Below are 17,660 nucleotides of genomic sequence, written 5' to 3'. Positions count from 1 at the left end.
AAGCAGAGATGACAGCAGGTCAGGAGATGTTCTCCGTGTCTGCTAGCACCAAGCCAGGGCCCCAGTGTACTCCTAGTGCAGCCTGTATAGGTGGTATTGTAACCCTATACTCATCCTGTATTTTCCTCTCAGAACTCGTATGACCTTTGCAACCAACAAAAAAAACATTCTGACCTGCGTAACTCTATCCTGCCAACACCAACCGCCCTTGCAGATTAAGCTAAAAGGACTCGACAGCATGCTTTTCCATTTTCTGCACCAGATTTGCCCTGTATATTGTTGAACAGCCGCTGCTTTTGATCTCTAGCGTAGATCATCTCTGCATACAGCTTATACATCAAATAGTTAAATTCAGATATTACTTGTCGATTTAATGAAAGGTACTATATAGACACAAAGCAATATTGATCTGAGGTATCACTATGATGGTTGCCTAGAAAACCAAGGTATTATTAAGAATTAACGGTGCTATAGCCACTGCAGCTTTCAGAAACGTTTTTATTTGGCTGCATACTTCCCAGTTTCCGAAATTTCAGTCCCAATATGTGGTTCTTAGTCCTGAACTGGAGCACGAACAAAAAAAAAAAAATCACTTGACCAGAGTTTAGGAAATGAGGACTACCAGGGCTCATTTGATTGACTTAGGTCTGAGTGCATACTGTACTCAACCTGATTTTAGTTTGTAGACGCGCGCAGTCTGTAGAGCCAGAAAGGGAAAGGCACACAGCTTGCTCTACATTAAAAGAACATGAGTAGTCTGACATTTCGTGATCAAAGACAAGAGATTCTCAGTTGAGGCTTGTCTGACACACAGGCGCAACGGGATGTTTCTTAAGTACTTTCTTGTTGCACCCAATTGCGCCCAAGTGTTTTCTACCATGTAGCTTATAATAGTTAAGAATAAAATATTCATGAACATTATTAAATATTAGTTTGTTTGAATTTATGAAAGTCAAAACACTCAGCTCCAATACTGAAGCTTGAACTAGGAAAATTGTTCTAATTTAACAGTCTGTAGAGATGGGAGGGAACAGAGGGAGGAAAATTATGTTAAAACACCCCAAAAAAATATCAGAAACATTAGTTTGGTGCCTGTCGGAAAGGGAATTGCCACTCTTCACCCAAGAGGGGGTAAAAACCTCCCCGCTTCAGTCATGCAAAACATGAAATGGGCTTCAGTGGCAGTATTGCGTGAGAAATCAGCTCCTCATGTCCTCACCCATAACTTGATTATCAGTCTTCAATCAAACAGCTGTTGGATTTACAGAGCTAAGCCTAGCCACCTCCTTGTTGATCGGCTTCTTGCTCCGACACGGAGGCAAGAGAGGGGAAAGGCTGTGTGAGGAAGGAGACTATTTTTAGAAATTAAGAAACACTGGGGAAAGTGCTAGGGTTTGGCAGGGCAAGACACCTGCACCTTTTCACTTCACCTTTCAACTTCATACAGAGGCCTAAACCAAAGCCATACAGAAGACATCTAAAAGGCAAAAAAGCCAACAGAAATAACCATAAAAACCCTGGGGCGGTTAGCTTCTTTGACGAAACACAAAGCAGATCAAGCTCCACAAACTCAGCTACGAGCACAGTTTGCTGAATACTTCCCTCATTAGCTTGCAGAAGTGGTCCTACACAATGAAGGTACCTTGGATGCAGGTGACAAGCGCCTACTGAAGGACCAAACAAGCCACAGCAAACAAGATATGAAAGACTGATAGGACCCTGTACCAGCAGGTGACTCATCTCTAGAGCACTATATCTTGGGCAGACTGACATGATCACAGCTACTTTTGCTCCTTGCTTTTCTTTTTTTTTTTTTTTTTTTTAAATACCTTCCTGCTGGGCAAGTATTTATAATTGTACAAAAATCCCGTTTTCCGTGGACAGCGTTTTAGCCAGGTGGTCTGATACTTCCTTTTCCCTGTATGTATGCAACCTTGATCATCAGATTCAGATTTTCCAAGGACTGGAAACCTCATCTCTCCCTTTTTATTCGATTTGGTTTTTCATATGCATCATTGTAGCTTAATTATTGTTTTCAGGTGCACAGAGGCACATTTTGGAAATTTTTTTGAGGAACAGCCTGAGAGTGGGAATTGTGGGAAAGACTACTGCTGTCATCTACAGGAAAAAGATGCAAAGACACTGGTTTACCTTTGCTTATCAACCAAAAGGCTATTATTACCTGATATTATTCTAATTACCCTAAGATGGAAAACTGTTCCTGATTATTAAATTTCTTCTAGAACTAAGGGTAGAAACAAAGAACTATCCATGAAAGCTCTGTTCATGGATTATCTCCATGCCACACGGCTGCTGATAACCGGCACGTTATCTAGTGGTAGTGCAAGGAGCCCCTAATAAGCTTTCAAATCTTATGGAATCTGCCTGTAAGGAAGACAGATCACAGACTGACACTGCTTTAAAAATGAGCTCCCTATTAAATGAATCTGTGATGGGGCTTAGGAAGCTTTTCTAATGATTGGCAACAAAATTTAATTCTTCATGGCCTGAAGAGTCCTATTAATGTGAAGGACAGCTTCAGCTTGTGACTATTTTTTTCTTTTCTTAGCAGAACACCCACTTAGAGATAAATCTGGATGCCCTTCAAGTTCAAGCTGGCTGCCAAGGCAGTGCCACTGTGAAGTGGGAAGGCATGGAACAGCCATGCCTCGTGTCGGCAGAGGCCGTCTGCAACTGCCAAGAGAACAGGGAGCATTAGCGAACCAAGCTTTGGAGACAGTGGTGAGTTTTGTTGAGCTGTCCCTGCAGCTGGATACTTCCCGGGATTCTAAAGTGAAGAGGCAATTCAGGAAACCGAGAAAGGAGCCGACCGAGGGAGAAGTCCTCCAGGGTTCCGAGGAGAGAAATCTGACTTGTGGTTTCCTGGGCAAAAGAGTCACAGACATTTATCTTCCTCTGGATACTGTCTACAACACTATTTTTTATTTTTTTTTCTTTAAAGCCAAGTAAAATAACTTTTTGCTGTCAGACCACGACCCAAGTTCTCTGCGTTCAGCCTCTGGGCTTGGCCAGGAGAAAACATAATACTGAAATTTGAGGAAACAAATCTAAAATTGCCATGGGATCACGACTATCCTTGCAGCGAGCATCGTCGTCTCTTCTGATAATGAAAAGTATTAGCCTCCTCCTTCCCTGTTTGTTCAATTAATCTACATATTTCTGCATTTATGTCAATTAACACTTTTCTCCAGTTCCTCAGTGCCTCTCCCATCTGCTGCAATGGTAAAATCAGGTGAGATTTTTATTTTGCATCCTCCTCTGACCTAAAACTACGTGTTAGGCTTCAGTCGTTGTGCTTTGCACGCACACAGAGACAACACAGTTTCCGAAGAGATTACCGTGCTGCGAGGCGCAGGCGTGCCATCACGGCAGGACCCGAAATTCAAAAGGCTATTGCCAGTGGGTTAGTGCAGCCAAGGATATTCAGATTAAGCCTCCAATTAGCAGCTGCAAACATGTGCAGTCCATCAATGTATCAATAAAGGCTGCTTCAGTTCAGTGAGACGGGCCGCCCCTGGGCGGCGGAGCCCTGGCGTCAGGCCAGCGAGATGATGGCTTAACGACAGCGCTACGTGCGGAGCGTGAGGCCATCGGCCACCGAACGCAAACTTCACTCCAGAGAACACTTCACAGAGACGCTGTGGAGGGAAGAGGGGGAAACCCACGCTTGCAGCACGCAGACGCTCAAGGCGCTTCTCTCTTCTGGTTCTTACTGCTCTCCCTCCCCCTCCTGCACACACGCGCTTATTTCCCACACTTTAAAAAAAAAAAAAAACACACACAACACAAAAAAAAAATGCTCTGTTTAATTAAATTTTAGGATTATTTTTGCCTGTGCTTGAAGCCCTCTTTCATCACCAGAAAACTCTTTCAGTCCCCTCTTCTCCCCCCAAGAGCCAAACCTGGACGATCTGCACTAACGAGAAAGTATCGCAAGCAATCAATGCGGATAGAGAAAGCGTCCCCTGTAATGAGTCCCAGGGGACACGGTGACAAGCGCCACCCCTGCAGAAAAGCAAATTCGTAAGTAAGTGCAGGCTCATTAAGGAAATCTGTAAGGACCATCCCTGTATGTTCAGGTTCTCAGCAGGGAATCAAAGGCATGGTAACCAGCACAGGCATCCTCTGCGGAATATCCTCATCTGTGTGGCAGAAAGATAATTTCACAGTTCCTTAGATATTCCAGCCTTTCATTCTTTGTCAGCACTTAAGACCTTTTCAATTCTGCTAGTAATCACCCAGAAGATTACACCACTTTTTTTTTTTCCTGCAACATTTAAAGTACTCTACATATATTGATGCTCTTGTGGGTACGTTAATAAAGGTCAGGAGAGACGGCCACAAGACAGGCAAACTGTGTTTTGCTGGTGTCGGAGTTGCCCGAGCTGGCCAACATCCCTTTTTTTTACCCTTATTTATTTTTAGCCTGTGGGCCCAGGGTGAGTGAGCAATGCTGCCCACAAGATTTTTTATCAGATCACACAGGGTACACAACACCCAAAACGCTTCCTGTGAATGTTCCCCTTCAGAGGCTCACAGGAGGCACTCGCAGGCAGAGGAGGTGACAAGCCAAAACCTCAAAGCAGATGTGCCAAGGGACAGGGAAGCCCAAACTGTGCAGCATGGTCCCTCCTTGGGACACCTCTCGTGGCCTCGCACGCTCCCGCCGGGGAGATGGGGTGGTTTTTTATCCCCTTTGGTTCAGTGGAAGTCTCCCTCCCCTGACAGAGACGGGAGGCAGGGTTCAGATTAACGTCATCACACTTGGCGGGTACCCCAAATATCCTCCCCAAAACTGTCTGAGCCGTCTGGACTTCTGAGGCTGCTGAGACATTACTGCACTACATAAACAGAGAGAAGAATGGTTCTCAAGTGTTTGTTATCACAGCAGTAGCACCAAATTAAGGCTAATTGAGGAGACCAGTTATCTCCTATGTTAACTTTGGAAGGAGCCGCCTCACTCACACCCCCCCACACACCTTTTCAGAGGACCTCGCCCAGCTAACAGTACAATTATTCCTGCAGAGGGTTTTGTGTACATGAATACTTATGGATAAAACTCATTAAAGTTACCGATAATAAATTACCATCAGAAATAATTTCTGCTATGCTTAGACAAGACGTGTTCTCTTTACCTCTAAGGCTCCGCCTGCACATAAAGTTGTACTGCTCTGACTACATGTGTACATTGCAACAGCACAATCTCTCTAGTGCGGGTGCAATTAAAGGCGATGACTGCGTATAGAGTGACACAGCATCTTTCCACACCCGAAGGGAAACAAGTTATTCAGATTCCAGGCAATTTTGTAATAATATAGTTATACACCTGTTCTAAGGTTAGGCAATAAAAATGTATTTGGGGGGAGAAAATAAAAAATTTAAAAAAAAAAAATCCTTCTAAGTGTTGTGGTGCCTGCCCTCCCCACCATCTACACAGCCTGTACCTGCAGCAGTAAGATGTGTGTAGACAGGAACTAGGCAACTCTGAAGAAAGCAAGCGTGCTTAAAACCAGATATGTATGCACACAACAAACTGAGCTCCACTCTTACATTTGCACACCTTAAAGCTAGTCACAAAGGCTCTCAGAGAAGGAAGCCTGGCCCGAAACCCAGCTGCGGGGCAACATCAGACTCCGCATTTGAACACAGGCTGCTGAATTCCCACTTCTCCTTTTCCACTGGTCAAGCCTCTCCCGCGGATTTATGCTGCCACCACCCGACAGAAGGGACTTGACCCTACAAGGCTGGCTGCCTTGCGGCCGCTGCCACAGCCTTTGACTCGCCGGCCAGGGCGGTGGCCCTGCAGAGAGACACGGCCATGTCTGAGGAGCTCCCTCCCCACCTTCCCTCGGCCCCTTCACGCCTGCTGCTCTGCTTCCCTGCACTCCCCTCTGGAGCCTCACCCAGCCATTCCCACCACAACTCACTGAAGCAACAGCCCTTGGCAGGTTTCTCAAGAGCCAGTTCAGGACTGGGCCTTAAAGTAGTAACGTTCTTCAGCATTTAAGGCAGTTTTTGCAGGAAGCACAGCAACCGTTGAGCAGGGAGGTGGTCTCTCTGGTGTGGGTTCAGGATGCTTCCTGAGGATGCAGAAAGCCTGGAGTGGTCTTTCTGGCTCTGTTCCCTCCTTTTTCCTCTTCCTCTCCAAAACCTTTCCTCTCTGGCAGCCAGTGTGAGGAGTGCAGCATGTACTCGGAGCCACCGCAGGGGCGGCTGGGGGTGAGCCAAGCTGGAGGTTGGCCGGGGGCTGCTCTCCCAGGGTGCCAGCTGGTTGGGCAGCCAGAGGAAGCAGCTCTCATCCCTGTCTCTCCCGTTCCCTGGGATGGAGACGAGAGACGGTGGCTGCACAGGCATGTCAGGGTTGGGTAAGAGACCCCTTGGTGAGCGGCTGCAGCTGGCTTTGATGGAGGTGTGGGGCACAAGAGCTTCTCTGCAGTGGGGAACGCAGCACAGATACGTGATGGCAAGTCAGAGCTATAGGGGTATATCCGCATACTGAGGCGCAGGGGTGAAGTAGGTACTCATTCTGCCCATAGCCACAGTCACCACTGGCACAACCAGTGCCTTTCCTAACTGCAGCCAAGACATTGTACTAATACAGCTCATAATTAGCAGCAACAGCTTCTATGGATGGTGAGCGGTGAAACAGGCTTTTAACCAAGCACCACCAAAAGTAAACTAAGAAAGAAAAAAAAATGGTGTCTGTTTCAGTTGCAGACATCTTAGGTAAGTGTAAAGAAAGAAACAAACAAGAAAAGTCAACTACACTTTCGTACTTGACAAGAAATTACCACAGTGAGTGTCAGACTGGCACTGAACCTTTAGGTCATCAGTTAGACATCAAGTTTTGCACTGAGAAATATAATGGTAAAATGCACAACCTCGGCAGTTCAGCATTTGACCACCATCAAATGCTGAATTATAGTAAATTTGGCAACGAGGACCAGCATTCACAAATCCTCTCATTGCTCCTCCGTGAAGAGGAAGTTTGTAAAACAGTTAACCAGGCTGTGACCCTTCCTGTTGGCCTGCTTCAGAGACACCACGCACATGCTCCACAGACAACGGAAGACGGAGGACAAGTTAATTTAGTGAAGTGGAAAGATCGGTGAATACTGTAAAGAGCAGAGTTATCCATACATCCTGGGGAACCCCGTTCTGTTTGTGCACATCTAGTCATATGCCATGGTTTATATGCCTTAACAGCAGGACATTTTACAGCATGTACAGTGAAGCTTCTCCTTTTTCCGCTTCTCAAACCACTTCTACCAGATTCCCTATGTGAAATCAGAAGGTGCAGTTGCACATACAGTCTTCAGCAGCAAGCACAACACCCTAAGACTGTTAACAATCTAGGAACAGGCAAGTTGAGGACTAATTGACACTTCCCACCCACCCCACCTCCCTTTTTTTTTTTCTTTAATATCTCCTCCCCAAATTTTACATATTTTTTCTACTTGTATGGTCCAGCAAGGGACTCTGTGCAAGAGGACTTTCATCGCTCCCTGGAGCCTTGGGAGTCCCATGGAGTTGGGAGGCTCCATGCTGGCATCTACCACCTCGGAGCCCATTGTCCAACAGTGCCCCGCATCCCAGGTTTTTCCCATTCAGGGTGGCGTTCCCCAGCCTGCACTGACTAGCACCCATCTCCCTGCATGCATTACTGGAATAACTGCTACCCTTAATGGTGTAAGTCAGGTTTGCCACAAGACACTCAATTGCAAAGGTCAGATAAAAATCATAACCGATATCTATAACTTCCATCAAGTAAGGCTCCTTGCTCCCTCCCAAGACACCATGTGAAAGATGGACCATATTTCAAATCTAAGACAAAATGTAGCCAAAGACTGGGGACGGCACAAGAAATCACTGCAACTTTTCCTGAAGTTTGGTAAACATACTCTAGCATAGTCCAACCCAAGCACCAAAAGATGTGCTTTAGTCCCATTGATTTGAAAGAGCTTTTTAAAAAAAGTACTTAAGTGAATTGCTGAACTGGGGCCAAAACCTTAAAAGCATTTGCCTTATCAATTTGTATTAAAAAATTACAGTGCAAGAAGACATAAGCAATGATTAATTATTATTATGATTTACAGAAAAGAAAAGTGCGAACATTTCTTGTTTGGATTTTCAGGTCCAAAAAGAAAGCACAGAAAAGAGTCTATTGTGACCAAAGAATTCATATGAACTAGATATATACGAGACTCAAAATGGTTAGCTTTTTGCTACAAACAAGGATGCAATTCCCTGATGTTTGGCAAAAGACACCGCTACCCTGCCATCTCCAGCTGACAAATCTTTGGACAAACTGTTTCCAGTCTGTGCAGACAGTGTGATATGCTGTACTCCTGCAATTTATACTATTCGTTTTAAACTGGGTGGCTGGTGGCATGGACATCTAGTAAGCCTGCATGGAACGATTATGGTCAGCAAAATCTATTGCATCACGTTATTTGTGAAAAATCAGAGCAACAAGGAGCTTGTTTAATCAACCGCTTTCTATTAAGTGCTTTGCATGGTGGCACTAAGTTTCTTTGTCTACTAATCTTATCAGGACACAATGACAAGAGAAAAATGACTGTAGGGAAAAGCTCTTTCTGTCACTGAGAGACAGTAGATGCCTACGTGTGAGTGAGTGACGGAGGGGAAATGGGGCTTATGGCTCCCTCCAAATCACTTGCAGGAACGGTCAGGAGTGGTGTGCTGATGCGATGACATGGCTGTGAATAGTTTAAACAATAGGAGATAGATAGTCTACTTGGCATGAGCCTCCTTCATCTGTTTTCTTCCTTCACCTCATTGCCTGAACAGCTAGAGAGACGACCTTCTTGCTTTTCTGACCAACTCCCTGTCATCCCTTTTCAAAGCAATAGAAGGTTCAAAACAAATTGCTATGTAATGTCATGCATCAAGGTCTTTTGTCAAGTCCTACCACAGTCTGTGCCAATGCATCAGTTATTCACCCTGGAGCCCACCATGGGGGCCATCAGCTGCCCTAGGCTCAGGTACCAGAAGCAGTTCCCAAAACACCTCTACCCAAGAGCTCCTCTGCTAATCCAATAAAACCTTTTCACAGAAGCTTAGGGAGTCTTGTGTTGCTGGCAGCTTTCTAACAGTGTTGTTTCAGTCTTCAGCTTTGTGACAGAAGGATTACAGTCATGCAAAATCCAACCCAGGGCTTCAAATTCCCTCGAGTTGGTATGCACACATCCTCCTTCTCCATAAATCTAAAACCGGCAACACTTACTCGCAGGCTTCCTTTCCTGACCCTCATTCTCACGAGCCATCCACTGCAAGATCGATGAGCACTATGTGGCCCACAGGTGCCAAAGGACCACTTGCCCTTGACCTATTACACAACAGGAAAAGGCAATCCGATTGAAACAGGAGCAGGAGAAAAATTTTTAAAAAGTGAATGCCTTAAAAAAAAAAAAAAAAAGTACTTTGACTTTGTAAAAGTCATCTTGAAACATTTGATAAAAGTATTGATTTATTCCAAGTGTGTCCAGCCTGTTCAGCAAACATTAAGATTTCATCTGATTAAAAATGCATTCATCTTCAGGTCATTTTGGTTTTATCTTCTTCCCCTATCCCACCCCTTACACATACAGAAAGGAATTGCTGAGGGAGTACAGACACTGTTGAACATCCCCATCAACCCAGGGGGAAAAAAAAAAAAAAAAAAAAAGGTAAAAAATATCTGTGCAGCACAGGAGAAAGAGGGGGGAGAAGACACTTCCACATACCAAATCAAGCAAATTGCTCGGGAAGCAACATGCAGGGTAAGGCTGTATTACATTGAGCCACCATCCAGATAAGTTTGTAAGTCAAAGAAAGAGTTTACCATGAAATCAAATAAAGACACTGGGATCAACACAGACAGCTGGAATCCTTAATGCAAAGAAACAAGTTCATTTTTACTGTGTATCTGCTGCCCTGTGTCAGTGTCATAAGCATCAATGCATCTCCATTTAAACATATACTGTTATTAGCAGTGAGCTGTAATGAACTGAATTATTCATTAATAATTACCTTTAGGAAAAGGCTGTGTACCAATATTAATGGCAAGGACCAGCTCCTCTCCCTCCCGAAATGCCAGCTCAGCGGGAGGGGGCACTGAACTCTGAATCTTGCTGTTTTCCCCGGTGGCTCTCCCAAGGATACCGAGCCTTGCAATGCCGTACACACCCCCACCAGTCCAAAGGACAAACGCTCCCCGTACCCAGAGGCATTAATGCCACCTGTATTACAGCGTCCTTCCCCACACAGCTGTGGAAGGTTTACACTGACATTTAACAAGCAATGAGCCCTCGCACAAAAACAAACTGAGAGGCACATACTTACTTAGGGATTGCAAGTAATAGGGATATTGGCAGGCACACCAGGAGGGCTATCGCTGCAAGTGTCTGGCTTTGGGAGCTGACGTAGTGGTGCTGGGAAGGACTGGTACCAGAGCAGTCATGGCAATGGATAAGAAGGTACTGAGGAAAATGCACTACCACTATGGGACAGATTGCGGAAAGCTTCCCTGCTTTGCCATCATTGTGTAACTCCAGAGTCTAATAAGACTCATGAAGCACTGCTGGACTGCAAAACTACAGACAACATAAAAAAAAAAGTCAAGCAACCTGCCCTGATGCCACAAACACGTGCACAAACTCAGGATAAACAGACCACTCTGCTCTTCACGTTGCCTGAGAGTTCAGACTTACTTCCCTTCTCTTACAGGATTAGCCACCTTCTGCCTTCCTCTGCCACTACGACTGTAAAGCACATGGACGGGCTCCTAACGCAGTGTAAGAAAGGTCACTGGGTGGTTAGACTTCTCCTCCACAAGGAGGGAAAGGAGGACCAACCGCAACCACCTGGCTGCCAAAGGCTCTGGTGTAACACACACTGAAGACGGCACATTTTTTCCACTGCCTACCATGGAATAGATCTACCAATGCACTACAGCCAGGTTCTTAAGAGTGATGACACGTAACAGGTAACGAATTCAAGCTGCTTGTAACTTCAACACCCAAGTAGGAGCTCAAACACCATTCCATAGAGACTCCCCATGCTTCTGAACCCCCTTACAGATACATGCATCGCTGCCTGTAAAATACTGACCCATTTCTCCAGTACCCTGTCCCTGCTGAGTGAAGAAGCAATCTGAAAGATTCTCCGAGTGCCTCTTTCAGAGTAGTATCTTTTGAAAGTTTCAAAAAGTCATTGAGAATAATTTGATGAAGAACAAAAACAAGAGCTAATATTCCCAGGTTTATACTCATTTAATGCTCTGATTGTCAAGTAAAAATTATACATTCCTGTGTATAATTAACCAGGCTAACTAATCTTGCTTGACAAACACAGATATAAACATCAGCTTTGACATCAAGCCAAAGCAACCACTCTAGGATCTGTGCCAATGCTGAATTCCTCAGTCTGATATCATAAAACGACTTGTCTGTTGTATTTACAGTTCCAGTGGCTCTGGACTCTGCCGGCAGCTGGCCAGAAGAACAGATTTGAACTTACCCATTATGCCAGAACATGTGCATTTGATTAGAAGAAAGGGAAATTATGCATATTTCTTCTGGATGGTGGTATTCATCAGACCTCCCATTGTAAACTAATTGCAAGGCATGCTGCTATGCAAGTATCAAAAATCATTTGTAACACATAATAAACCAGTATATTTCTACAGGCAGTACTGCTCTTCAGCTCTATAGCCAGTCTTCTGTTATCCTGCTCCTTACATCCACATCTCAAATCAGAAAATGCAGCATTTCACTCTAATTGCAAAGGATAGACTTTGAATGCCATACAACAGAACTTTTCTGTCTTCATTCATAAAAGCAAAAATACCTCACCTCATTACCTGAGTTATGAGGGACTTGGTAAAACCACTCAACCCAAGACTGTGACATTTCGTGCATTTCTTCAACCCTCAGGAACAACCTGCTAGACAGACCATGTTTCAAAGCCTACCTAAGAACACCCCATCGCACAGTAGGTAGGCAAAAGGACCCGCTCTGGTTTTCAGCAAACACTGGCTAGCCATGAAGTGGCACCACAAAAGACCTGCTTCTCCTGCGACAGTCAGAGGGGGCCCACCAGGGTGGGCTGAGCAGGGAGGCGTCATGGCTACAAGCGATGGATGCAGAAAACATCCCATAAAAAAAAGAAGTGAAAGGCCCACAGAGATTTTGAAGCAAGTTTTCAAGAGGGTTAACGTCCCACAGGGACATCTAAATTCATTAGCCTCATATTGAAAACATTTTTTTTTTTTTTTTTAAACCTCAGGCCATATACTTGACACCGAATGCAAGCAGTTGGGTTCTGAGATAAAAACATCAGTCATGGGCTTCCTTCAACACAGGTCAGCTCTTCAGATAATAACTTCTTGCCTTATTTTCTAACCAGTGGGACTCACTGGTGTCCAGCAGGCGCAAGATGAGCTCGAGGTCCCCCAGAGGCAGCCCCCACATGGATTTCAACCCCTGACGGCACGCAAGGGGGTATCAGTGACTCGCAGTGGGACACGCTGCTGTCAGGACCGGGGTGCAGAGTCCACGCAGGGCGCAGCCACGCCAGATCAAAGTACCTTCCACCCCTCGCCCGTGAGGACCAACACGGCCCGCTGGCAGAACGTCAAGCGCTGACGCAGCCGAGGTGGCGCAGGGCAGCAGGTGCTGATGGCATCCCTCTGGGACCCTGCCTGACCATGGGAGAGGTGCCCTTCTCCAGCAGGGGCAAAATGTGAAAGGGGGAATAGCTACAGCCTCTCAGCAGCAGATCAGCTACCCAGGCATCCTGCTGCAAACATCTCTTTTACATTTCCACACCCAGTTCCTGCCAGCCCCTGTCCACTGCCTCCCCACAGGATGGCCTTCCAGGACGCCGGGCTCCCCAGCAGCTGAGGTGGCCAAAGGGACAGATATCCCAAACTCCACAGCACCTGGCACATCTGCAGCTTCTAACTTCAAAGAAAAGTAAAAAATCCTTTCTTATGTCTCGAATGAGAAACTTCTCAAGTGGCTTCTCTTCTGGAATATTTTCCTGCCTTGTTTTGGGGAGGTTTTTTTTAATGTCGTTGCTTTGATTTATTTATAATACAGGGATTACTTTTCTACAGGGCAGACATTTCACCACCTACAAAGTTTTGCAATTGCCCCCCTGGAAAATTTTACAATACATGGCAGGCCCCTGTGCCACCCCCACAACTAAGCAATATTTATTTGCGAGTAGGCTCAAACATTTTTACAGACAGCACCATCTCCACCATCTCCTCAAGCCCCCACAAAGCCCAATGAACCCTTTGGGACCCGAGGAGTCAGAAGCTCCAGCACATCACCCTTTCACCCACGGTCCCCGGAGCACCACCTGACCTGGGGGCACTCCAGGGGACTGGCCACGGAGACCGAATTGTGGCCTCACTTCCCAGCGCAAACGACCCGGCCAGCTCTTCTCCACCAAGCGTCAAAGCTTTAGCAGAGTAGAGACAGGTCCTCAAAACCAGACTGACCTCTGTCCTCAGGCCAGAGCGTCCCTCTGCACAAGGATGTGAATCTTCTCACACTGAGGAGAGGACTCAACCTGGGTCAACGATGCCTCGGTGAGATCCTTAGCTATTTACCTACTACGAAAGGGGAATCGTGGCTTTATTTTACTAGAAAATGTAAACTCTAGTTGAGGAGAATACAGAAGCCAATAAGCAGTGCATTGAGTCTGTCAACAGAAGAGACCTTTAGAAGAATGTTATCTGGTTATTTTGATTTAACCATGTCAGCTAATATTTTAAAATATGACTTATTCTAAAGATAGATTTGGATCACTGGTCTGCAAAGATGAAAGGTTACATTTCATTATCAGCCCTCAAATGTCAATCAACAGCTCTTAAGAGTACCCAGTACCCTTGTAAAATTTTGCCTCCATCTGTTCTCTTTGATGCAATCTTAACTTTCTGTTAATGCTGTTGGAAGTCATTTGGAAACAGCAAAATCCTGACTTATTTCTCTCATGTAGCTACAAGGATAGCTTCCTTTATTGGACTAAAGTCATTCTTGTCTTCGTATGTTTGTGTAGCTACAAAAAAAAACCATGAAGCACATCACACAAAGCAGACAGTAAGCTGACAGAAGTTCATTTACTAAGCAAATCTCTCCCTCTCTTCCAACACTTAGGCTGAAGATTAAAGTCATGCTATTGTTTTAAAAGCATAAACCTCTAAAGAATCGTGAGGCTGACATTACATAAATTCATTTCCATGACAAGAGGGGTTACCATGTAGCCAAAGGCTTACACTTTCAAACTGCTCTGGACTCTTAGCCCCATCTAATACCTATATCCTAAAACAGGAAATTACAATAGCACATGTCCAGCTAAGAAGTTCTGGTCCAGTTGCTCAGAAACACCCCACCCCCCTCCAAATATTAAGCCATGGAAGTTTTCTGGGCATCTGTTTATGTCTACAAATTTGGGATTTTTGTATAAACATTCATCAAATTTTAGAAGAAAAGCAAAATTTGCAGGTTTAATGGTGGAAGGGAAATGTCTATAGGTGACGTGGGAACCTGCATGCGCTGCTGTAGTCAGTTGATTAGTCACAGGAATAATCTTCCTGCTGAAGGCGTCCCACATCTCAGTTACAGATGGCAGCTGTTATTTCAGGGCCTCACATATCCATGGCACTTATTATAATAATAAGGGATTGGTTACTATTAATTTCTGATGGAAATTCCTCTGCATTTAGTTTTACAAACAATATTGAGTCCCTTTGAGTCCTGGACTGTTGTGTAGCACTTCCATGCACTGTTCAGAGTGTGACACTTTCCACACTCAAGAACACGGGCCAAAAGTATCTCTTTATAGCAAGTAGCTTGGTATCTATTTATAAAACAAGTTCTGCCCTGTCCGTTATTACTATTTGTACAAAAATGACTGCAAGAACACTACAAGTAAGTTTTAAAATTATCTCTACAACCCAAGGTCACTCCCCAAAAGACCCTTCACCCCAGCTAGTGCCAACAGCCTTCAGGCATTCAGTTGACTTTCTGCAAGTATCTCGTACAAATGCTAGACCACCTCCTTTCACTCCAGTCCAACTTTAACATAAGCTCCTGTTTTTCCCCCCTACAGGTGGCCAGCAATGCACTTTCATCAGTAATCAGGCAAACAGAAGTCACCCAGAGAAAGAACTAGGATGACCTTAAAGGCATGCCAAAGCAGATGGTTATTTATACCTCCTAACACCAGGCTCCCACCAGGAATAAGTGAAATCCAGTCTACTCACATTTTAAACCAAATCTACCCAAGCTTTAACTGAACTAATGATCAGTAGTTCAGTGGAGCTATGCACAGGAGCAACGTTTCAACCTTTTATTATTCCCACCACTGTGTGGAAGTGCCGGGGGGGGGGGGGGGGGGGGGGGGGGGGGGGGGGAACATGCACAGGTTTTAAGGTGATCCCAAGCAACTGGTAAACATCACCATACTGTTTTCTTCAGTTTCCGGGGGAAAAAAAAAAATATATATATATATAAAATCTCAGGACCACTCACACATCCTCTTAGTTCAGGGCAAGTTAGGACCAAAAGAAATGCCTACGTTTTCACTTTCGTAACTTTTTTTAAAGTTTAATTCTTTATATTCCTGGCATATCTCTAGAAGAAGTAGATGTTTTGAAAATGTGCTATATATTATAGAATTCAAGTCAGAAACAAAGAAATGGGAGCATTTTCACAGCATTCGGGACAGTGAAGCAAACTTAGTTCCAAACCAGTCCACTCTGCCACAGCAAAGCAGACAAGGAAAGAAAAACCAAGTTACCCCAAAGTGAAGTAATGACATTGCAAGTGCAAATAAACTTCATTGGGAAGGAAGCCTATAATACAGGTGTCCTACAATAGAAGTGCCCTCTCCATTTCTGAGCAAGAAAGCCTAGGGAAAAAAAAAAAACCTCACCCCTTCAAAAAACAAAAAGTTTGCTGTGCTCAAAACTGAGCATCCCTTACTTTGTGCCGCATACTCAATACAATCACGAAGGCCTCTTCAAGCTGGACCACCAAAACTACTTTGGCTAACACTATCACATGGGCGCAAACAAACAAATAATCGGATCCGAGCCGGGTACGTGCGCAGGGAGGGGGGATAAGGAGCTTTTCCCTCCACCTGAAACAATCCTCCAAAGGAAAGTCACGGTTAAGGCCGTCCCCTCTCTCCGCAGCTGGGGCGAGCGGCAGCCACCCGCGGGGGGCAGCCGGGGTCCGGCCCCCCCGCCGGCGAGCGGGGTGCCGCCTGCAGCCCGCCGGTGGTCTGCCAAGCGATGCCCGGTGGCGGAGGCAAGGACCTGGCCGCGGACCGGCAACCGAGGAGGCCGGCGAAGACCCCGCACGGGGCACGGCGGGGCGAGGGACCCGCGGCGGGAGAGCAGCCCCGCTGCCGCCTTTTAAGCGAGACCTCCGCAGCCGCCCGCCGCCGGCAAGGGCTGGAGAGCGGCTGCCCGCCGCGGGCATCCCCCGGCGCCTCCGCCACCCGCGGAGAGCGAGGAGGCGACACGGGGTGGGGGGGTGGGAGCCCGTGGAAACTTTTCCGCCAGGTCCCACCGGCAGCTGCCAGGCGGGTCGGTCCGGCCGGGAGCCGATGCCGGGGGGCGGGCGGGCCCCCTTACCTTGGATCGCTCCTTCACGTAGTACTTGCCGAGCCGGCTCCCGCAGTACATCACCAGCCGGTCTATCAGCGTGAGGAGGAAGTTGATGGCCTCGCAGCCCTCCTCCGTGCCCCCGATCCACTTGATCTGGTCGCCGCGGAGATGCCGCTTGGCGACGCCGCGGCTGGGGCCGGCCAGCTGCCCGTCGGCCAGCTCCCCGTCGCGGTGCATCCGCTTCACCCGCTCCAGCACGCAGTCCCCCACCACCTCCCCCAGGAAGTTATCCAGGTAGCAGAAGCCGATGTCGTGCAGGCAGGGCACGACGTACTCCAGGGCGATCCTCTCCAGGTCCAGCCTCATGATGTGCCCCAGCGGCATGGCGCTGCGGGGACGGGCGGCGACGCTACCCTGCCGGCCCCCGCGTCGGGAGGCGATGCCGGCCGGGCCGCCGCCGGCTCCAGGCCGAGCCGGGCAAGGGCTCCGCGGGGGGGGGGGGGTGCGGGGCCGGGCGAAGCTGAGGCAAAACTTTGGGCTGGGCTGGGCTGCGCTCCGCGGCGGCGGTGCTGCCGCGGCTCCGCGATGCTGGTGCTGCCGCTACCGGAGCCCGAGCGGCGTGCGGGGACCCTCCAGGTGCCGTGCGGGGACCGCGCCCGGTAGCTGCCACCCGGTAAATGGACCGCGGCGACAGATGGCCCCACCGCGATTAACGCGCCGGCTACGTGCGGGATGTGTGCTCGCGCCGCGCCGCGCCGCCGCACGTGGGAGGAGCCCGCCCGCCGCGCGCCTCGCCCCGCCCGCTCCCCGCCCGCCGCCGCCCGGGCAGCCAATCGAACGCCGAGGGGGGCGTGGCCAGCCGGCGGGGAACAAGCGGCGGGGCTTCCACACGTGCGCGCGGGGGGCGGGGCTTAGGGTCCCCGTGAGCCCCACCCCCCGGGAGTGGGCGTGGCCAGCGCCATTGAGGAATTCTCCCCTCGCATGTCGGCGGCGGTGCCGTGTGTGTGTGTGT

At 47.4% G+C, this 17,660-nt stretch overlaps 1 protein-coding gene across 1 annotated transcript in view; it reads right to left on the bottom strand.

Moving 5' to 3' along the window:
• Positions 1 to 17,435, bottom strand: part of EGLN3 (egl-9 family hypoxia inducible factor 3) — a 29,964-nt gene extending 12,529 nt beyond the window's left edge. The window contains exon 1 of the mRNA XM_063333524.1: positions 16,676 to 17,435. Coding sequence (XP_063189594.1) covers positions 16,676 to 17,032 — 357 coding nt within the window. The 5' untranslated portion in view covers positions 17,033 to 17,435. The remainder of the gene's footprint in view (positions 1 to 16,675) is intronic.
• Positions 17,436 to 17,660: the final 225 nt, after the last annotated feature.

Source organism: Chroicocephalus ridibundus, chromosome 4 (genome assembly GCF_963924245.1).
Source record: "Chroicocephalus ridibundus chromosome 4, bChrRid1.1, whole genome shotgun sequence".
In the NCBI taxonomy this organism is placed as follows: Eukaryota; Metazoa; Chordata; class Aves; order Charadriiformes; family Laridae; genus Chroicocephalus; species Chroicocephalus ridibundus.
This window is presented reverse-complemented; position numbering and strand designations above follow the sequence as displayed.